At 47.4% G+C, this 22,338-nt stretch overlaps 1 protein-coding gene and 1 pseudogene across 1 annotated transcript in view; both read left to right on the forward strand.

Moving 5' to 3' along the window:
* The window catches only part of UPF3A (UPF3A regulator of nonsense mediated mRNA decay), a 116,783-nt gene extending 100,950 nt beyond the window's left edge, over window positions 1-15,833 (forward strand). The window contains 10 exon segments of the mRNA XM_056129818.1: window positions 1,177-1,275; window positions 1,390-1,500; window positions 5,974-6,029; window positions 6,118-6,276; window positions 10,123-10,288; window positions 11,660-11,681; window positions 12,660-12,756; window positions 12,758-12,866; window positions 12,869-12,930; window positions 14,926-15,833. Coding sequence (XP_055985793.1) covers window positions 1,177-1,275; window positions 1,390-1,500; window positions 5,974-6,029; window positions 6,118-6,276; window positions 10,123-10,288; window positions 11,660-11,681; window positions 12,660-12,756; window positions 12,758-12,866; window positions 12,869-12,930; window positions 14,926-15,069 — 1,025 coding nt within the window. The 3' untranslated portion in view covers window positions 15,070-15,833.
* LOC130037963 (uncharacterized) lies at window positions 11,630-11,747 on the forward strand (annotated as a pseudogene).
* Window positions 15,834-22,338: the final 6,505 nt, after the last annotated feature.

Consider the following 22,338-nt stretch of genomic DNA (forward strand, 5'->3'; position numbering starts at 1 on the left):
AACTTTGTTCTGAATGTCAGGTTGGGGAGGTTGAAATACATGCCTTGTATATAGGACCCTGAGTTCAATCCCCAGCACTCCACTGTCTGCTTAGTGCCCTGAGTGCTGCCAGGAGTATCCCCAGAGTACTTACAGGTGTGGCCCCAAAATAAAAGAATGTCTTCCAGACATTGATTAATTAATTGATTAATGATTAATTGATTAATGTCTTTCAGACATATAGTTTCAGTCTTGAATTCCTTTGACCATTCCTGATAAGACTAAAAGTGTCTGTTGAGTGGGTTGAGTAACAAGGCAGAAGTCTCCCACTTACTGATTAAACATTCAGCAGATTCTCCCAGTGGCCATGTGTGTGCATATTTCTCCACACGTACAAAATCAATTTCTGGTGACTTTTTCAAAATTTTTCTCTTTGCAGAAAATCTTAATCTGAACTATTATACGCATCCATTGAAACTAATTCTTTTTTAGGGAAGACTGTCCTAAGTAAGCAGAATAGTTTCTCTGAACTTGTGTAACACAGTCATTGAATTAACCTTACCATAGGTAAAGGTAAGGTAAAGGCCCTCCCGTTGATCATCGACTTGCTCGAGCGGGCCCAGTAACGTCTCCATTGGAGACTTTGTTGTTACTGTGTTTGGCATATCGAATACGTCACGGGTAGCTTGCCAGGCTCTGCCGTGCGGGCGAGATCCTCTCAGTAGCTTGCCGGGCTCTCCGAGAGGGACGGAGGAATCGAACTCGACTCGGCCATGTTGGCTGCGTGCAAGGCAAACGCCCTACCGCTGTGCTATCGCTCCAGCCTTACCATATAAAAAGTTTTAAATGTGACTAAGAAACCTATTTAGTGGTATTCTGTAATAAACTCTAGTGGGTATAGATTAGGTTTATTGAGGCATAAGTTATGTATATACACCAATGTAACATTTACAGTTTGATGACTTTTTAGTTGTGTTCAGTCATCTAACTTACCACTACTTAATAAATAAATTTTATTCCAACTAAAGGTTCATAGTTTGTTTAAATATGGAGTGTTTGACTTATTAAGTTGCGTGAAAATGAATCACAGTTTTAATGATAATGTTATGGTTATAATGTTAGATATGTTAGATGATTATTTACTGAAGTGACTATTAGAATTTCAGAACGGTTTTTGGAGTTTGTTTTTGGTTTAAGGCCTAGAATATCCTGCAGTGGTAGAGTTTGCTCCATTCCAGAAGATAACTAAAAAGAAGCTAAAGAAAAAAGATGTCAAAACTGGAAGCATTGAAGATGGTGAGTACTCATTTAAATGCTAGGCTTTGAAATTGCCAAATTAAATACACTGACCAAATATTTCTCTCCCATATATGGAGAGGAGAAATTTTGTTTTTGTGTTTTAATTTACAGACCCAGAATATAAGAAATTTCTAGAAACTTACTGTATAGAAGAAGAGAAAACTAGTGCCAATCCTGAAACTCTTCTGGGAGACATAGAGGCAAAGACAAGAGAACTTATTGGTCTGTTTTACTCTTTCTTCAAAATCTTTATTGAAAAACCTATTTGTAGAATATCTGTTGCTTCTTTTAATAATTATTACTACAGCTGGTGTGTGATAGTCTTTGTAGAAATATAGAGTATTTTCCAGCTATAGGGTATCTTCCAAAAAGATGGCAAGATCAGGGGCCGGAGCGATAGCACAGCGGGTAGGGCGTTTGCCTTGCACGCGACTGACCTGGGTTCGATCCCCGGCATCCCATATGGTCCCCCAAGCACCGCCAGGAGTAATTCCTGAGTGCAGAGCCAGAAGTGACCCCTGAGCATTACTGGATGTGACCCAAAAAGCAAAAAAAAAAAAAAAGATGGCAAGATCAAAACTTGAAAAAATACTTCTGAGCATTATTGTTGGAAAGCACCTGTGTTTTCAGTAATTTTGCTTCCGAGTTTTGCTCCTGAATCAGAGAAGGTGGTTGAGTATTCTGTGCCTATAGGGAAGGAGATTATGCCATAAAATTGGAACCAGGTGGTGCTTGGGGGACCATATGGGATGCTGGGAATTGAACTTAGGTTGACTCTGTACAAGACAATCGGTCTACCCACTGTACTGTCTCTCTAGGCCCAGGATCAGAATTCTTTGCAAAGAGCAATTGTAGAAATAAGATGCTTTGCATAGCATAAGGTGGTTTTGCATCTGTTAAAACATGTCATTTCTGGGGCCAGAGTGATAGTACAGTGGATAGAGTGTTTGCCTTGTACCCTTGCCTTGCCTTGCATTCATTCCTGAGTAGAGACCCAAGAGTAAGCCTTGAATGCTGTCAGATATGGCCCCCCCCGGCCCCTCCGACCCCCCTACTCCCCAAAACCCACAATTAAACAAAAGATTTAAGACTCTGAATGGGGGCTGGAGCAATAGCACAGTGGGTAGGGCGTTTGCCTTGCACGTGGCCGACCTGGGTTCGATCCCCGGCATCCCATATGGTCCCCTAAGCTCCGCCAGGGGGAATTTCTGAGTGCAGAGCCAGGAGGAACCCCTGTGCATCGCCGGGTGTGACCCAAAAGAAAGGAAAAAAAAAACACTGAATGATTACCCTGTTTATAATTTACCTTCTTAGTTATCTCCCCACCCCCACCTCCGCCCCCATGGAGTTGTATTTTTAGCTTTGTGGTCCTAGCTTTGTGATTGTGATTTGACAAGTTTAGATACACAGTTAAAGATAGTTGAGCTATTAAATAAGAAAGATTACTAGTATTAAAAAGCCCATTAATATGTTCTCTTTTAATAGTGAAATTTTTATATTATACTACAGATCATTTAACATATGACTCAGGATTTTTGCTGATCGAAAAGAATACTAAGTTGTACTTCCGGTGCATTTGCCTGTTATTCAGTGCAAGTGCACCTAGGCGTGAGAATACATGGCGCCCATACTCTCAGGCAGTGGTCTTTCTCATGCAGGGGATGCAGTAGACAAAAGGAGAAATCAGGCTTCAAGCTGAGCCACCAGCTAATGAACGCTAAGACAGGTTCTCGAGCGATACCCTCACGCTAGTTGTGCTGAGAAATGGAGAAGAGATGGCCAGGCTGGTGTGTTGGACCTGTTTGGTTGGCACACATGGGCACCTGTTGTCATGCCGCTGGCCTTGGGTTTGATTCAGCTGGAAACAGTAAGTGCCGTGGTCAGCTTCATCTTCCATCACTCTGGTTGCTCCATGTGAGATGGTCTGTGGGTAAGGGACTACTTCTGTTCCAGAGACTTTTGCTGTGGTCCTGGGAAGACTTTGTACACCAAACTGGCAGGATTAGTTGTTTAATTTTCTTACAAGGTGCAAGGGCTGGAACTCAGGGCCTCACACATTCAAGGGCTTCTGCTGAGCTGCACCTCTGGTCTTCAGCATTTATCTTGTAGGTGGGCCTGACAAGAGTCCGGATTGACTGGATATAGGAAGAAAGGGGACAGAAACATTCTTCTCAGCCTCCAGGGACCTGACATAAGCAGGAGAGCAGGTGGTGGTAGTATTAGGGCCTGGGGATGACAGGGTGAGGTCAGTGAAAATCATGACAGAGCAGGTGGAATTTAAGGACAGAAGAAACAGATGGGAAATTATGACTTCCCTCTTTCTCCACCCATTTCTCGGCCTCCCTGTTTAACTGGGCAGGTACAGGAGGAAGCAGGTTTGTGTGTCCCTTGTTGATCAGTCAGATACTGTGCGCAAACTCCAGCCAAGTTCATCTTCTTCCCTCCCTCACACATGGCCCACTGTCTGATGCCCAGTCAGTGTTCTGTGATTTGTTTGTGAATGGACAGGTGAAATGACTTGGAGCCCATCATCACCAGACCAAACTGAAGAGGTTTTCTCTTTGACTCCTTTGGCCCTTTTAAGTTTGAATCTTCATCCAGTGGCTCATGGGATGGGCCTTCCTCTCATGGAGTTTGGCCCTTGTGTAGGTCTGTAATGATTCTTATCAGTGAGGGCTCTCTCTGCACTTGGAGCAGTGCCTTCAGGGATAGAGCACTGATGGGTGCTCCAGACACTTGGCAATAATGTGTCTCTGCTCAGATCTTCCTGAGGGTCAGTCCCCTTGTTTCCTCATTGGTAAGAGTTAGCTAAGTTACTATTGTGTTACTTGGCCCTGTAGTTTCTATTTAATGGCATGACTTGTAAAGAACCATCTTAGACATGCTTCCTTTACCTTTCACACGGGTCCTTTGGGGTAGCAAGGCAGGTGTTTCATAAGAGAGAAGGGAATCAAGATGGGAGTATTGGTGTCACAGATCCCCTGCCACCTCTAGGGAGGACTCACCCTGCCCCTTGCTGATGAGTGAGAACTTCCTCTGCAGAGCCCTCACTGGCCAGGTCACTTTCCCATTAGATAAGTCCAAGTTACACATCCCTGACCAAGAGCTCTCCTATAGTTGCTAATTAATTCCTGTCCCTTGGGATTCTGGAAATGCCATGTCAGTCTTCAGGGGCATCACGTATTCTTCCTCTCTCATGTAGCCAGAGGCCTTGAAGACCTACAAAAGAACCTAGACAGTCTCAGCTCTTCCCAGCTGCATTCTCACCTAATGCCTGCAGGTTGCCCATGTGGACTCAGCCCAGTTAGCTGGGACAGGCAGAGCGTGAAAGCTAAAAGAAGGACACATCCCGGGGAACCAGTGGTCCTAAGTCCACGGTGCTCCTCTGCTGTAGTCTGAGACCGATCATCTTGATTTATCTGTAATAGAGACATAAGATAGCACTGCGGTAGGGCGTTTGCCTTGCACGTGGCCAACCCGGCCAACCCGGGTTTGATTCCTCCGCCCCTCTTGGAAAGCCCGGCAAGCTACTGAGAGTATCTCGCCCACATGGCAAAAACTGGCAAGCTACCCGTTCGATACGTCAAACATAGTAACAAGTCTCACAATGGAGATGTTACTGGTGCCCACTCAAGCAAACTGATGAACAATGGGAGGACAGTGCTGCAGTAGACAGTGGACAGAGACATAAGAATCCACATTGCCTTACCCATTGTCTAGAGAGCAGGAATGGAAGAAATTTTCAGAATAAAGTAAATACATAAATGGTGCATGATGATTTGAAATCTCTGCAAAAATAGGGAGCAGCCATTCAGAACATGTAGGAAGTTATGTATTTCATTCATCTTGCATTTTGATTCTAACACCATTTTTGTAAATAATATAGAATGTGATTTTTTTTTAGCAGTTAGGGGCTAGAGATAGAGTTCAGAAGTTGCTTTGTCCCCTAGTGGCCCAGGTTCAGTCCCTGGCACTCATCACCAGGACCAGCCCTTAAGCACTGAGCTGGAGTAGATGCTGAACAACACTGGATATAGCCCCAAAATTTAAAAAAAAAAAGAATTAATACCTACTATGTGTAAAGTTGTCCTCAACTCCAAATTTACCTGACATGTTGATGGAATGAGAATTCTCCCAGAATCAGGAATATCCCTCAGAGGGTTAGTGCACATGCTTTGCATGCTGGAGACCCTGGGTTTAACCCTTGGCACTATATAGTTCTTGAGGAACACCCTGGGTATGCTTCTTCAATACTTTTTGAGGAGTGGCCCCAAAATTAAATAAAAACAACTTCCCTAAAAACTCAGTATAGGAGCATGTAAAATTAAAAATGTAAATGTTCTTCTAAATATTATGTTAAGCTGAAAACAACTATTTCAAATCTTATTTTATGGAATACTCTATTACTGAAATCCAATCATTAATAGATATGTAAGGGTCTATCTCACAGTGATTCAATAAAAAAGTTAAAAAATAAATTTTAATTTTTTTTTCTTTTTTGGGTCACACCCAACGATGCTCAGGGGTTATTCCTGGCTCTGCACTCAGGAATTCCTCCTGGCAGTGCTTGGGGGACCATATGGGATGCTGGGAATCAAACCCAGGTCGGCCGCGTGCAAGGCAAACGCCCTATACCTGTGCTATCGCTCCAGTCCCTAAAAAATTTTATTTTAAACTACAATTTTTATGTTTTAGCTCGAAGAACCACACCTCTTTTGGAATATATTAAAAATAGAAAATTAGAAAAGCAGGTAGGTCCACCTTTTACATGATGACTCTCCTTCCTGTTTGTGCCATTCTGGGCAGGCAGTTTATACACATTCTTTTCCACCTTTTCAGAGAATTCGAGAAGAGAAAAGAGAAGAGAGGAGGCGGCGGGAGTTGGAGAAGAAACGCTTACGTGAGGAAGAAAAAAAGAAGAGAAGAGAAGAAGAAAGATTTAAGAAGAAAGAGGCAGACAAACAGAAAAAACCTGCTGAGAAAGAAGTAAGGATTAAGGTAATTTTTGGGGAAAAGTTAGTTTTCCAAAACTAGTTTTGCTGTACTAATCTAATCTTTAGGTATTTTAGCTCTTAAAATATTTTCAGAGGGGGCTGGAGAGACCATGCAGCAGGTGGGGCACTTGTCTTGCACATGGTTGTCTTGGGTTCAGTCCCTGGCACCCCATACAATTCCCTCAGCTCACCAGTGATCCCTGAGTGAGTCAGGAGTGAGCCCTGAGCACTGCTGGGTGCATTCCAAAAACCAAAATATTTTTTAAAGAAGATTTCCAAGTAGTCCAGTTTATATTATTATAATTCCTTTTTTCTGTACTACCGATTATTCCCAAATTGTATTCCCCGGGCACTCCTGGGGCTTAACCTGTTTTGGAGACCAAGTATATAGGAGACAGGAGGAGGCTCGAAGCACTTCATTTCACCCCTTTGGCACCTACCCCCCACTCCACCACACACGCATGTACCTCACAGATTGAACCAGACTGCTCAGGCTTGAATTTCAGCTGATCAAGATTACAGGTACTTTCCACCTATCAGAACTCACTAGCTGAAAACTACACTTGCATCAAGTGGACCTGCATGGTGACCACTCGACTTTTTTACCTATATAAGCAGACTTCTGGGAAGCTGAAACATAGTCCCAGTGCCTCTTGGGTCTCTGTCTTTAGCGGCAAAGGACCAGGCTTGGCTTTTTCAATCCACAGGCTCAGTGAAACAGGTGGAGAGGTAACCCAAGTCACACATACAAATCCTGAATTGTGTGCTATAACCACACTGCTTACTAAAGGTACGTGGCCCTTTGTGCACGACTCTTGAAGAATAGATCTCTGTGAGAGCCAGGTCAGACACTCAGACTGAAGGCGAGGGCTGGATCGGACACCCCAGCGGGCAGCTGCTCTGCCCCCAGCTCCTTCTGTGCCCCTGACTCGTGTCAGCTCTGCATCCTCCTTTCCGGCCTTCCTGGACGGGTTTCATCTCAGGCCTCCACTGGGTCTGTCCATAGGGACCCTATCCTGTGCTCCAGCCAGCTCATAGTTATCTGGAACTTAGGTGACCCTTTCTTTCTGAACCCTTTAAAGAAATGGTTCCACTCTTCCCCTTCCTCATTTCTTTGTCTTTTCATTGTCTGTCTGTGTTTTCCTCGTTCATTGCCCCAATGCTATCGTGTTCCTCCCCACCCCCACCCCCGCCCCTGCTGGGGGATGCTGAGCCACACCCTGCAGTACTCAGGGGACTGTATGCGGTGCTAAGGTTTGAACCAGGGCGGCTTCATGCCATGCAAAGCACCTCACCTCCTGTGCTCTCTCTCTGGCCCCCTTTGTTCTATTTTTTATCACCGTGTGCACCTTCCTCCCACTCCATGCTCAGCACTACCGAGCTGAACGGGAAAGTCACTTGTTGCTTATTCACAACCATCTTCCCAGCACCTGGCGCAGGGTCTTTGACCCTGTTTTCCTGTATTTGAGTTTAGAGATTTTATTGAAAGAAGAGAGACTTTAATACACTCAAGACGGAATGAGACTTCTCCAGAAAGAGGAGACACCCCTATGAAGTAAAAGAAAGTAGTGGCACAGCCACCTTTGGAATGCAGACGCTTCCAGACTGGGATGCCTTTTTCGCTCTTAAATGGACTCTTTTGGTTGCATCATACCTGACTATAGTTTTAGTATACAGCAACTTAAAATATGTTCACTTTATGAGTGAGAACTAAATTCTCAGCAGTATACCCTTTTGTGGTCTGCAGATAGATACTGCTTTATTTGTGTTTCACAAGAGGAAGAATAATGGGAAAGTTGCAATTCACAGACTCAAGTAAATGTATCCTTATAACCTGTTCAATCTGTCAAAGAAGAAAGTTGTTCTTTTTCTTTAAAAAAAAAATCTAGGGGCTGGAGCAATAGCACAGCGGGTAGGGCGTTTGCCTTGCTCGTGGCCGACCCGGGTTCGATTCCCAGCATCCCATATGGTCCCCTGAGCACCGCCAGGAGTCATTCCTGAGTGCAGAGCCAGGAGTAACTCCTGTGCATCGCTGGGTGTGACCCAAAAAAGCAAAAAAAAAAAAAAAAAAAAAAAAGAATAAAAAAATAATTAAAAAAAAATCTATCTGGTGGTTTTCAACCAGTACCTGTCTATAGACATTTCCTGCTGGTCCTCAAAAAAGCTAGTGCTGCTTAACTGTTTGTTTCCAACAGCCAGTTTGAAGTACCATACTCTCCACAGGCGTCATAAGGCTGAAAAGCTCTGCTTTTTTCTGTTCTAAAAAACACTGATGTCAAGAAACCCTATTTAAATGAAGTCAGGAGACTAGAAGAGTTTCCATGCCTGTGAGATCAGCAAAGTACGAGACCTGTTTGTGCTCTCTTCTCCAACGGGAACTCATGGTGCCTCCCCACATGGGCCCGCAAAAGGAAGAAGAGGTTCTTCTCTGTTCAGCCTCCTGCAGTGGCTCTATAAAGGGGTGGTGACTTTTGACTGGGGAGTGCAGCTGTATTTCACCTTTCCAAACTGCCCTATTTTTGTTTCTGAGCAACCCTCCCCCCCCCCTTTTTTTTAATGGAGCTGAGGGGTGTCAGTACTTAGGACTTAGTCCTAACTCCGTGCTCATAGATCACCAGCACCGAACCTGGTTCGACTGTGTACAAGAGAATTGACATACCTGCTGTACTATTGCTCTGGCTTCTCCGAGTAAACCTATTTTATTGGTGAAATAACTGATTCCTTTTGATTTGCAAAGCAATCCTTTATTTTTTAATTTTTTTTTTTAAAGGAGCTGGGAGGAGAGCTCAAGTAGTAGTTTGTTCGAGGTCCTTTGTTTGGTTGCTGGCACCACATGCCCCTAAGTACCTCAAGGTGTTGTCCTATGATCTTTAAGGATGTGGGCCTGATCCCAGGACCTCAGGTACCATTTGTGTGAGATGTTCACCTGCTCCAGCACTGCACTCCTGCCTGTACTCCCTGAGCTCTGTGGGTGTGGCCCTTAACATTTAGAAAAACTAGAACCTAAAGGTGAAAGGAAAAAAGTAATTTTAATTTTGTCACCCAAAGACAGTCACTATTGACATAGTGTTGCAAGTCCTTTAGATTCCTGTCTGTGAGCTTCAACAGAGAAATGGAAATTAGATCACTGTGTGTAACAGGGGAGGAAAATTTGCTAGTCCCAATTATATCTTTGTCATTGGAGGGTTCCATGGTGTGGTGGGTAGTACTTTGAAACTGAAATCCAACTATATCTTTGTCACAAGGATTATTTTTAGCTAGTTATTTTAAGGAAAAGCAAACTTGGGAAAAGCTCTTGAAAGCACCCGCTGTGGCAGAAGCACTCCTAAGGCCTATTCACTGTGTCGTTCCCATGCCTTCCCATTCCATGCTACATCCTTGTTCCCTCCAGCTGTGGGTGGTGTTGAAGGAGGTGTCTCAGGCCCCTCAGGGAGTTCCGCTATTTTCTGGGTCTCTTCCAGTATGTAGGAATTGCTATTAATTTGCTATTAGCTCGCTTCTTAGCTTGCTTCTTTTTTTTGCTGTTAGTTTGCTGTCAGCTTGCTTCTTTTTTTTCACTTGCTCATCTGCCTTTCATTACACGAGTATCTCAGCCAGACCCTCGAAGAGCAGAGGAGAGATTGTCTTCCCATATAGTAGCATTCCTTCCTTCTTAGGAGATCTTCGTCTCCCTCAGTCTCTTTGACTACAAAGTATTTTGTCGAATGTTTCCCTTTGTATTTTACCAAAACCTGTCCTCGCTAGCTCTTCCGGCTCAGTATTATTGGATTGTCTTAGTTTTAGTTACTGAGTAACTTATTTTTATAATACGCCTTAAAGTGATGTTGTTAGTAACATGACACTTTCTCAGCTACTTAAGCAGCCAGAAAAGGGAGAGGAAGTCCCCCTTGAGAAAGCCCGAGAAAGAGGTGAGGAGATGGATGCTGGCGATGGGAAGCAGGAGCACTGCCCTGGCTGTGCCTCTGTGCGGCCCCGGCCCCACGAGGGATCACTTGAGGAGCTCCAGGAAAGTGAGCGTGCGCTTTTTCTTCTTCTTTGACCTGGTGGTGAAGCATCACAAGATTATCACGGAGTAATAATCAAGCGAGCCTTGCTAACACTAGTGCTTTTGTGCCGTAGTATTTTTGAAATTCATACCCCAGTGAGCTCATCCATCTTTGTTTCTCTTATGTTCGTGCTGTAAACTTAGTAAATGCTTCGTCTTGAGCCTCCAGACAATGAAGATCCCGCGTGGTACTTTCCTGAACAATCACTTCTGCCTTTTTTTGCTTTGGGGTCACACCTGGCAGTGCTTTTGGACTACACCTAGTCTCGATAATTCCGCCGCCCCTCCTTACCGTGCCCCCCCCCCACGCAGTGTTCAGGGGTCAACCCGGGCCTCCCCCTTGCGGAGCATGTGCCCCCACACTTTGAACTCTCTCCTTAGCCAACCGTTGCCATTTTTGCTCTTCCTTCAGATTGCTGGTTTTTGCTCATTGGGTCTTCAGGATCCTCTCCTTTTCCTTTTGATTTTCTTCTGTATTTTGAGATATCTTATCTATTTGATCTTGCAGATATGCTTTTATCTATCTACAGCACTTAAGGTTTGTGAATCCAGTATCTTTGTGAGAAAGAGAATTCTGAGTGCTGTAATGTTTTGGTTGAAGTTGCCATTTTTCTGGTATTGTCTGGAAACTATGGTGGAGGAACCTGAGTGAGACCAACAGAATGCTTACCAGGAAAGCCTTCCCTCCTGACCCAGGCTCAGGTCTCCTCTCTCCTCCAACTGGCAGCATCTGCAGACCCACAGAGCTTCCGCTCTGTTCACAAATGTGATTGGAAGTGGGTTTGAGTTTGGCAGGGATATGGCAGGGCCTTGGCAAGGCTGTCGTTTATCTAGAATTACAGCAATCTCGACTTCTGCCTTTCTTACATACATACAGGATTGTAATAGTTTGTTTTTTGCCCTGTGTTTTTTGGGTTCTGGTTTACTGGTTTATAAATAAACTTTATATTTGACACTCAGATCTTCTAGCATTATGGTTTATTCATTAGTGGTACTACACTTGATTTTTCACTTTTTTGGCACAAGTTCTTACTTGACTTACACATTGTTTTGTCCACACCAGTCCTAATGGTTTTGAATACGAACCAGTTTTGCCTTTGGTTCATGGAGGGAAGGATTTTTAGAATCAAATTAGGTGCCAGAGAAGATACTATGGCAGCCAACCTGGGTTTGATCCCCAGCACCCCATATGGTCCCTCTGGCTCTTGTGGTAGTGATCCCTGAGCCCAGAGTCAGGAGTATGCCCTAAACAATGCGGTGTGTGGCCCCTAAACAAATCCAACCATCCAAGCTACTTCTCTTCCTCAGCAGTTTGCTAATACACCCCACGGAGCCTGGTGAGCAACGGCTGCAGACAGTGAGCAGCCTTCTTGGTAGTATACGCAGCCTGTGGCTTGTTTGGGCTGTAATAAGGGACCTTGGGGGCAGTCCTTTACCATGGACGATCCCATCTGCTCTCATGCTGGCTCCGGTCCCAGGCTCCAAGTAACTATGCAGGGGGGGCCTTTGGAAAGCCCCAGGGAACAGTGGCCAGTGTCCACACTGGCAGATCATCATGTCCATCTGCACCAAACTATAGAACAAGGAGAATGTGATTGAGGTTCAGCACTGGACCAAGTTCAAGTTCCCTGACTGCCAGAAGATTCACATCTCCAAGAAGTGGGGCTTTGCCAAGTTTCATGCAGATGAGAAGTGGCCCATCCCAAATGGCTGTGGGTTCAAACACATCCAGAGTCATAGGCCCCTGGACAGATAGTGGGCCTCTGCAGGCCCCACATTCCTGAGATCCTTGGAGCTGCCCCCACTCCCAGTCACTGCTCCCCACCCCAGCCTTCATCTCTCCATCCCACTCCCACCATATTAAGTCCTGCTTCTTAACAACAACAAAAATTTTCTAATACATATTATTAAACTTCTGCTAATTTGAACTATGCTTAGAGCAGAAACTTAACCTGTCTCATTGGTTCTGTGATATAATGAATCTACATCTGGCTGCTAGGAAAGTCATTTGACTACTTTTGTCTCCAGGATTATTTTTTAGAGATCACTGAGAATTTTAAAAATATGTATATGGTACCTTGGCATAGTGCCTGTTTTTTGTGGTGCTTTAGTGAAGTGGTATTTTGCTGTCACCTTTGTGAACTCATGTTTTCGTGACTTTATGGGATGCCTACATTATGTCTGCCTGTGTAAGGTCAGCACTACCAGACAAGCAGACTTACATCATCGCTGCTTTTGTGGAATGTTAGTCACAAGGGAAGACAGGTGATCAGGAAAGCGTTTACACGGGGCACTGATGGTTTATATTGAATCCCAGGTCACAAAATGACAGTGGTAAAGAGCAGAGTGATATCAAGAGAAGCTTCTAGAGAAAGAACTGCAAGCTCCAGATACCACTTGGATGACAGTAAAAAACCTGGAGCTTACTATGAGTTTGACAAGGTTGTTAGAAAAAAATGATGAAGAGCCAAAATAGGGGAAAGGACTTGCTCCTGACAGAGGGAAGAAGGGGCGTCAAGAGGGTGGTGCTGCTCTGGAGGCTTTGGAACGACCAAGAGAGAGCAGAAGAGTGCTGATGGCCGGGCATCCGAACAGGAGCGCATGGGAAGCAAGGTTCTTTGCTTCTGACCGGTCTGTATTTTCCATATAGAAACTCTTTTATTAAACCAGCATAGAAACACTTTGCTGTTTGTTCAAGTTCAGGATTGCACACCTGACAGAGTCTCGCCCTACTGATACGTAGGGAGCAGAAAGCCCTAAGGGTGGGTTTCTATAGCATTCACTCTTACCCATCAATGGCACCAAGTCCTGCATGTCAAATCCTAAGTGGAAGAGCCATCCTTCCTTAGGAAATCAGGAGTGTTTTATTCATACCACTTGCTGTGAGTAGATAATGACAGGATTCTAAAATTTACCACTAGATAAGAAAACATGACATTTCTTGGAGCTTTCTATGTATTATTCATAACAGTCTGATTATTGGTGAATAATCAGATGGCTCAAAAATACCATTAGTTATATCTATAAAGTTAACCCAGCGTTGGGATTGTCTTAGACCAAGCAACAGCTTTTTCATTTGCAATATTGAGAATGGAACCCTTACGTATAAGGCCTGTATGTAAGGGTTCTGCCACCGTGCCGTATCCCGGGCCCAGGCATGTAGCTTTTCTCTCAGAAGTCAGCGTTACTCAGTTCGAAAGCATCACAGGTGGTGGCTTGGTCCTGGGCTACCAGACCCTATTCCCTATCCTCCCCTGGCCCTCACATCCTTTTTGTTGTCTGTCTCCTACTTTCTCACTTCAGAGCTGCTGTAATAATAGGAGCATTTGGGGCTGGAGAGATAGCACAGCGGGTAGGGCGTTTGCCTTGCACACGGCCGACCCGGGGTTCGATTCCCAACATCCCATATGGTCCCCTGAGCACCGCCAGGAGTAACTCCTGTGTGCAGAGCCAGGAGTAACCCCTGTGCATCTCCAGGTGTGACCCAAAGAGAAAAAAAAATAATAGGAGCATTCACTGTGTAACCTTTTTTTCCTTTTGATTTTAGGGGCCACACTCAGTGGTGGTTCGGGTAGTACTCCTGGAGTCACTCCTAATGGTACTTCGGTGACCATGTGAATCAGGGCTCCTGCCTGCAAAACCTTGAACTCGATCATCTTCCTGGCCCACTACAGCCTTTTGAGATGAACTTTTTTGTTATTGTTGATTTTGGGGCCCACACCTGGTTTTACACAGGAATTAACTCCTGACACTGGTGCTCAAGCCCTGGCAGGTTAGGTTGTATTTTCAGCATCAGCTTTTCACGCATCTGTGCATAGACGTTGTTAACTGGTGAAAAGCAGAGCCAGTCATGCTGTCTATAGTCAGAGGGTGGGATTCAAAGCCTGTGGAGCCCTCTCCTGCTCTTCTCATTGGTGAGGCTTACGGTAAGGGGTAGGACCCTCCTGGGCCTTCTTGTAGCTAGATCTGGATGAAGGTGGTCTTCAGAGACAAACTGATTGGGTTGTGTCCTTGGCTTTTAGAGCCTATGGGAAGACAGCAAGGCAAGGAATGAGGCAGCCTAGAAGACCAGGTTCTTTCCTAGAGGACTTTGTCCCCCTGTCCTTACTGGTTTCTGGCTTCACTGTCATCTCTGAAATAGACACTCTTTACATTTCATGTGCTTTAGTCATTGTTTCTGTTTCTGCACTTCTAGGGGCTTAATAGACTCTGGGTGTGGATGCTCTCTGAGGAGGACATTTCAGGAATTGGCTACACAGAATTGGTTATTGTGAATTATAGACACTGTTTAGTTCATGACTGTCCGAAGGGCCATGCCTGCCTTCTGTGACCTTACTATGCATTGTGACTTTGAGGAACTGAGATAATAACTTTTGAATTTTCATCCATCCATAATATTGTAGGTTTGCATGTTGACGTTTTTCAAGAAAGTATTTCTGTGAAGTTACTTTAAATACTAACCGAATTTCTTTTCATTGTTTTTTTGCTTTGCTTCGGTCTTGCATCAAAATGTGTGAAAACTGGTTTACTTTAGTTAATGATAATGCCCTAGAAATAGAGATACGGTGCTGGCTTTTGGAAGAATAACCCACCCTTTTGTCCTAGCAGGACTGGCCAGCTTTGCAGCTCTAGCAGCCAGGAGCTTGCATCCAAGCCCGAGAGTATGGTGGCAGAGCCTCTGAGGAGGACCGTGATGGGAGGAGGGGTGAGCTCAAAAGGCCCAGGGAATGGATTCATGCGCCATGTTTGTGACTGAGTGAACCTCTGCCCAGCACCCCCTGGTCAGAAAGGGCACGCTGAAAATAGATACCAGCTGAAGAGAAGCTGCGGGAAGAAGAAACCAGAAATATAAACATGATATGGAAACATCACATCCTTCCTTGGAAAGAAGCAATCTTTAAAGATGTATAATTTTCATATATTTTACCAGTTCTAGTGTGAATTAGTATGCATCCGTTAGCCCAAATAGAAAATAATCTCTGAAAAGTAAGCAAGGATGGCCAAAATGGAGAAGATAGTATCGCATTAGTGTGATTTCCCATATGTGAAGAAGTAACTTCTCGGTGAGTTTTTTCCTATCTGTTCACCCTCTGTGTAGGATCTGTAGTAGTTCCTGCATCCTTTTTCATGGTGAGTGAGGCCTATTGCTTAGAAGCTAGCACCTTCGTGACAGCATCTAGCACCTTTGTCATAAGCATCCTCCAAAATTTTGTGTTGTCCCTCTGATGATAGGGACTTTGTCACCAAAGAAAACTCAACAGTAGCTGTAATTACCTTCTTAGTGGTATTTTTAACCAGTAATGCCAAAAAGCACAGGTTAGAGGACATGGACCACATGGGTACAGGAATCTTGTTTTTATATTTCTTGCAGTCTCAGGCAGTTTTGTTTTTAAATGGCTTAAAAGCTCTTTGAAGTTATGCGTTCTATATTTCTTTGTCTTAGTGAAAATTTTGTTAATGTTCTTTTGGCACTTGCATTGAACCACTTATTAAATAAAAAATTTTGTTGCTATGGATTTAAAGTCCAGTTGTAGTTTTTTCCTACATGCTTTTTTTAAAAAAATACTATATTTTAAATTATAGCTGTAATTGAGTATTCTTTATCTAATATGTCTATTCCTTGTCATATGTGAAACCTCAGTTTTCACAAGAACAATGGAAGGATCTGTATGTATCCTTTCATAATGTACATGAATATCAAATCATTGTGTTGAACACTTCAAATATATTACAAATATATTCTGTCAACTTTACCTCACTTAAGCAGAAAAAAAAATGACCCAATCCAAAAAATTATAGCTAATCCACTCCCTTCCAGCAAATGAGTCCCAATGCATTTGAAACCACTGGTATAGAACAATAACCCTTTCTCATTGTTTTTCATCGTTGTTGTTTGTTTCGGTTTTGGTTTTGATTGTGTCACACCAAGCATGCTAAGGGATCACTCCTGGAAGTTCTTGGGTGAACATAGGGAGTGCTGGGGATCAAATCTGGGTTGGCTACTTGCAAGGCAAGCCCCCTACCTGCTGTACTATCATTCTGCCTCTGTACTCACTGTTAAGACAGGCAGGGCAGGGGGCTATGGTGCCGCCAGCAGGTCAGTCTGTACCTGTGAGGCGAGTGCATCAGCAGCCTGATGGTGCCTTCAGAATTCCAGATACCCCAGAATTGCTGTTGTGCCTTTGGCCAGACCCCAAAAATTTGGGGCAAAGTTTACCAAGAAAGTAAATGGCCAAAAGTTGGGTATGTGGGAAACACACCTACAAACCACCTCTGGCTCAGCTATATAATTGGAGGCATGACCTCTCTGGTTCCTGATTGAACTGCTTAACGGCCATGATCCCAGAGACTCAGAAATGAATCTCGGAACCCAACGGCTTTTGGCAGAAATGCGTCCAGTCCCTATAGTAGGTTACCAGCGCTGGGCCACCCAAGGGGGACTAGGTTTTCGTGCCTTGGCCTGTTCCCCCTGGCAGTCCGGTGGCCACCATCCTCCAGAGGCCACTGGACAGTCAGGTTTGGGCCCGCAGCAACGAGACACACGGGGCCTCACGGGATGGGGGTGGAGCTGGCCCTTTCCTCCCCACCCCAACAAGACCCCAAGTTGCTGCCCACGAATGGCCTCTCCGGCTCCTGATCAAGCTGCTTAAGGGCCATGATCCCAGAGAATCGGAACCCAGTGGCTTTTGACAGAAATGCATCCGGACCCTGCACTAGGTTACAGTCGCTGGATCATTCCAGGGGGGAAAGGGTGCTGTCCCTCCACCTGCTCCCCCTAGGCGGCTCGGTGGCTGCCATCCTCCAGAGGCCATTGGACAGTCAGGATTGGGCCCTCAATGATGAGACACACAAGGCTTCATGGGATGGGGGTGGAGCCGGCCCTTTCCTCCCCATCCCAGCGATACCCCGAATTGCCGCCTGTGAACGGCCTTTCTGGCTCCTGATCAAGCTGCTTAATGGCCATCATCTGAGAGACTAAGGAACAAATCTCGGAACCCAGCAGGTTTTGGCAGAAATTCCTCCAGATTTAATTATTAAAATTTCAGAATTTCAAAATCACGCGGCCACTACTGCAGCCACACAACATCATGTGTTATTCATAACCAGCAACAGAAAACAACTTGTCTACTGTTGCCTGAAAAGATCTGAGTGTTGGGGTAAAATCCCAAATAATAATGGTGGGTCTGGTGTCAAAATATCGAATGTAATCAAAGTAGAGAGAGAGTAATGTGGAAATCATCTGCCCCACATGTGGGGTAGGGTGTGAGATGGGGGTATACTGGGGTTTTTGGTGGTGGAAAATGGCCACTGGTGAAGGTACGGGTGTTTCATTGTATGACCGAGATTTAAACCTGAAAGCTTTGTAACTGCTTTCACAGTGATTTAATAAATAAAATTATAAAAAATTTAAAAATAAGGTTGAGTTCATGTCCAATTCAATCAGTTGATCAGTGGCTGAGTGAATAGCAGTACGCCTACATAAAAAAAAAGAGAAAGAGAAGAAAGACAAGAAAGAAAAAGGCAGGGCAGGACACACTGAAATTCCTTTTTTACTGGAACTAAAAAAAGCTATACATACCCATGAAGTTTTGCATTGTTAGTCCTAGGGTAGGAATGAGGATCTCAAGGAGACTAAGGGACTATGTAGGGTTAATCTCCTATTGTTTCACTTTTGAGCAGTTTCTCAGCAAAATCTTTGACCATTTTCTATCATTCCCCATTTTAGATTCAAAGCATTTAATCTTATTTATTCCATGTTATATTAATGGCAAAAAAGAAAATGAGCGAAAAATATTTTTTTAGAACATTAAATTGAGAAATTTTTGTTAATGAACCAAAGTAGTTGTTATTGAATGAAACTTAGTGAGAAGAGAGAAACAGGAAATTTGATCTAGACACACAGGCTTCTCTGCAGTGGGAATAAGCAAAGAAACAGAGACAAGCAAAGCAGGTATGTGTTCAAGGGAGAAGGTGGACTTTAAGAGCAAGCCTGAGAGGGTTTTTCGTTTTTAAATAATTACTCGTGAGATCAGAGAGTTAGTGTAACAGGTAGGGTGCTTGCCTTGCACATGGCTGAGCATGCCAGGAGTAGGCCTTAAGCACAAAACAAAGGTGGCCCAAACTGCCTCCCCCCTCCCCCCCCAAAATTACCCAACTTAAATTCATCAAATAATTGCTTCAATTATTCCCAGCAATAGGCAATTCTAATGGAAATCATGATTATATGAAGATTCTATTTAAAACATTTTCACTTCAGTTTAGGAAAATGCTGCCTGTCTTCTCTGTGTCAGCTTCCTTTGGACTGTATTTTGATGGAAAACTAGCAGCTTTTTGTAAATGTTGTCCCAATCTTTTTGCATAAGAAGCATTATCACCTTGTAAACGTTCTGATTGCTCCCAGAAGTCTTCATTGTTACCCATCTAAAAGAAAAGTAGTTATTAAGTAACCTTGATTTGATTTTGATTTGGTTTTTGGGCCACACTGAGGGCTTATTCCTGACAGGCTCTTGGGGACCATATGGGGTGCCAGGGATTGAACCCAGGTCAGCTGCATGCAAGGCAAGCACTCTGCCTGCTGTATTATCGCTCTGACCCACGTAACCTTGTATTATGAAAAGGAAAAAAAGAAGTTCTGGTTAGGTACAAGCAGAAGTTAACTTCATTTTTCAATGTCCACTGAATTTTTCAGCAATTTTTTTTTTGTTCAGTGCTTATGGCAAAAATCCCATGGCAGTGTGAGAACAGTGTGCTTACACGGGCTACCCCTGTCACTTGTAGGGCTATTTCTGGCAGTGCTAGGCCCGTATTCTTTTCAACTGGAGAAAAAATTGATTTGACAGAAGGTTTTTCACTCATTTTGGGATCTAAGGGCCAATACAGGAAATACTGTTTGGATGCCAGATGACTGGCCTTTCTGGATGCTGGAAACTTGATAAAATCACAATTTGCCAGAGGCTACATTCTGCTCCACTAAAATCCACCTGTTGACTGTTGCTGTATGTGGAATGAAGGTGTAAAGGGAAGAACGGTCACGGAATGGGCCGTGATCTGACAGGACAGGGCCTCTGCTTTCTTCGTCACAGGACACAGCGTGAGCCAGGATCCAATTCGGCCAGCACTTTGGTTCACGAGAAAACAGATGTCTGTGAAGCAAGAGTTTTGTTCCTTTTTTTTTTGCGTTCTGGGTCATCCCGGCCCTGCCCAGGTGTCACTCCTGGCTCAGGACTCGGAAATCTCTCCCGGTGGTGCTGGGGGAACGCTCGGGGACGCCGAGGCTCAAGCCCGGGTCGGCCAGCGGCGAGGCGAACGCCTGCCCGCGGTGCTGTCCGCGTCCCTGAGGGCCTGGAGTCCGGCTGGCGGCGGCCGTCCGAGCAGACCCGCCGGCGCGTCGCAGAAACCCGAGGGCCGGAACGGAAGGCGGCGGGAGGGAACCAGAGACGGTGGCGCTGGCGCCCGTCCCCTCTCAGGCCAGCTCGGCCGGCCTCCAGACGCGAGGCGCTCGCTCCGGGGGGCGCGGCCCCGCAGCCCCTCCGCCTGTGCACGTGGCCACCGAAGCCGCCCACGTGTGCCTGTGGCCACGCACTGGGCGTCCGCGACCTGGGGCAGGGTGAGCACGGCGCTGTCCGCGGGACGGCCTGGCCAGCGGGCCGCAGTGGCGCGCCGGCGGGGAGGGCGGTCGCCCGCCCGGCCTCCTCTGGCCGCGGGGGAGCCGGCCAGGAACACGCCCGGGGCCGCTCCTGAGGGCGAGGGCGACTCGGCCCTTCCCGCTCGCCCCCTGGCCGGAGGCCGGACCGGGATCCGGGCAGAGAAGCGCCCGCGGAGGCGGCGAGAGCGCGCGCGCCGCAAGCCCGGCCCGGCCCGGCCCGGCCGGCCGGCGGCCCTCGGCGCCCCGCCTCCCGCCGCCTCCCGGGCGGGCGGGACTTCCGGGGTGGGCGGGGCCCCGGCGCGCGGCGCCTCGGGAGCCGCCCGGGGATTGGCCCGCGCGGGAGGGCGCGCGCCCGCCAGCTCGCCTCCGTCGGCGGCGCGGCCGCGCGCACGCTCGCGCGCCCGCGCCCGCCCGCCCGCGCCTGCGCCTGCGCCTGCGCCTGCGCCTGGCCGCCATTGGGGAGCGGCGCGCCGAGGCCTGCGGAGCGCGGGGGCCGGAGCTGGGTCCGCGGGCGCAGCTCCCTGGACGCCGCGGGGCCGCGGGGCTGCGGGTGAGAGGGGCGGCCGCGCCGCCGGGGGTGCGGGGCGGCGTCCGTCCGCGCGCGGGGGCGGCGGGGGGCGGCGCGCCGGGCCGGGCCGGGCCTGCTGAGGCGGGAGGCGGCGCGCCGGGCCGGGCCCGCGGGGCGGGGCGGGGCGGGGCGGGGCGGACGGGGACGAGGGACGGGGGCGGGGGCGGGGCCGCGGCCGCGCCTGGGCAGACCCACCCCCCCCCCCCCCGGGGCAGGGCGTCCTCGGCCTCGCGGGGTAGAAGCGTGTCTGCGTGGACGGACGGACGGAGCCCCCCGGCACGAGCGGGGCGCCCCGAGTTCGCCACCGGCGGGCGGCTCGGGAGCCTGGTCCAGGGCGCGTGTCGTGCGGGGGAAACGCCCCTCACACGCCGCGTCGCCCCCCGGAGGCGAGCCGGACCCGACGGCGGGGGCGGGGGAGGTCCCCGGGGCAGCGGCGGATCAGGGCGGTCGCGGAGCACGGTGAGTGCCCTGGACACTGGGGGGGTCCGCGGCTGGGAGTGCCTGTGGGCCCCACCCGCAGGACTCAGGGACTCTCCTCGCCGCCGGGTCGGACCGGGTTCGGGGAGGGCGGCCGCACGCAACGCTGTCGGTACGAGCGGCGGCGTGGAAGGCCACGTCCCGTGTTGCCCTGAGCACTGGCCGGAGGAAAGCGAGTTGCGCGAGGTATCAAGGGGGGCACTTGTCCGGAGCACAGGGATTTGTTGGAGCAGAGGCCCTCGTGTTTTGCGGTGGTGGGTTTGCCACACCGCGTTCGTCGCTAAGGTAGTGGCAGTTAACGCGGACGATTGGCTTTGGTTAATGACACCCCAGTATTTCGTGGTTGTAGCAGGTGCACCTCACAGTGCGAAGTGTTGATTGTAGGAGAAACTGGAGGGGAGGAAAGTATGATCGTGGACCCTCACTGCACATCGTTCAGGTTATTTCTTAGACGTAAAGCCGCTTTGAGAAGTGTTTACGAGTTTTTTAAAAAACCCACCTACTAATGGAAGGGATAAAAGTAATACGTGTGGGCTGGAGCGATGGCGCAGTGGGGAGGGCGTTTGCCTTGCATGCAGCCGACCCCAGGTCAATCCCCAGTATCCCACATGGTCTCCCAAACACCGCCAGGAGTGATTCCTGAGTGCATCGCTGGGTGTGGCCCAAAAAAGCCAAAAGAAAAAAAAAGTGATGTGTGCATGTGTACTAGTGGAACCCAGTGATGATGTTTCACTTTTAAAAGCTATGTGCTGGGTCTCTTAGAGATAATACAGTGGTCGGTAAGACACATGTTTAACATGCAGCTGACTGGTGTTCCACCCCCAGCAACCCATATGGTCCCCTGAAGCCCACCAGGAGTGATTCCTGAGTGAAGAGCCAGTAGTAATTCCTGAGGACAGCCAGGTGTGGCTCAATTCCCCCACCCTCACACCCCCCTTCCTTGCCAGAAAATAAGGGCTATTTGCCAGTAGGCCTGGGAACCCCTTGCAAAAAGCCTATTTGACATCATGCATGAGGCCTCAAGTTTTATTTCCAGTATCACATGGCTCCCAAGCACTGGTGGTGTAGTCACCACCACCACTGGGCCCCCAAAACATCACAGCTCAAGGGCTTAGCACTGAACCTTCAGGCCTGCATAGCTGGGTAAGAATTCAGGCAGTCCCCCACCCCCTGAGCACTTGGGATTCCCTCCTCCTCCCAGTGAAAAAGTTGTGAGCCAAAATAGGTGTAGGTAGGATGGGTACAGGTATGTTTCGTGACGTTTGCGCCACTCTGGATGGTGTTAAGGCTGAGCTAGCTCAGTGTTCAGTGGTTGATCCTGACAGTCCTC

This window comes from Sorex fumeus, unplaced genomic scaffold (genome assembly GCF_029834395.1).
Source record: "Sorex fumeus unplaced genomic scaffold, SorFum_2.1 ptg000072l, whole genome shotgun sequence".
Classification (NCBI taxonomy): domain Eukaryota; kingdom Metazoa; phylum Chordata; class Mammalia; order Eulipotyphla; family Soricidae; genus Sorex; species Sorex fumeus.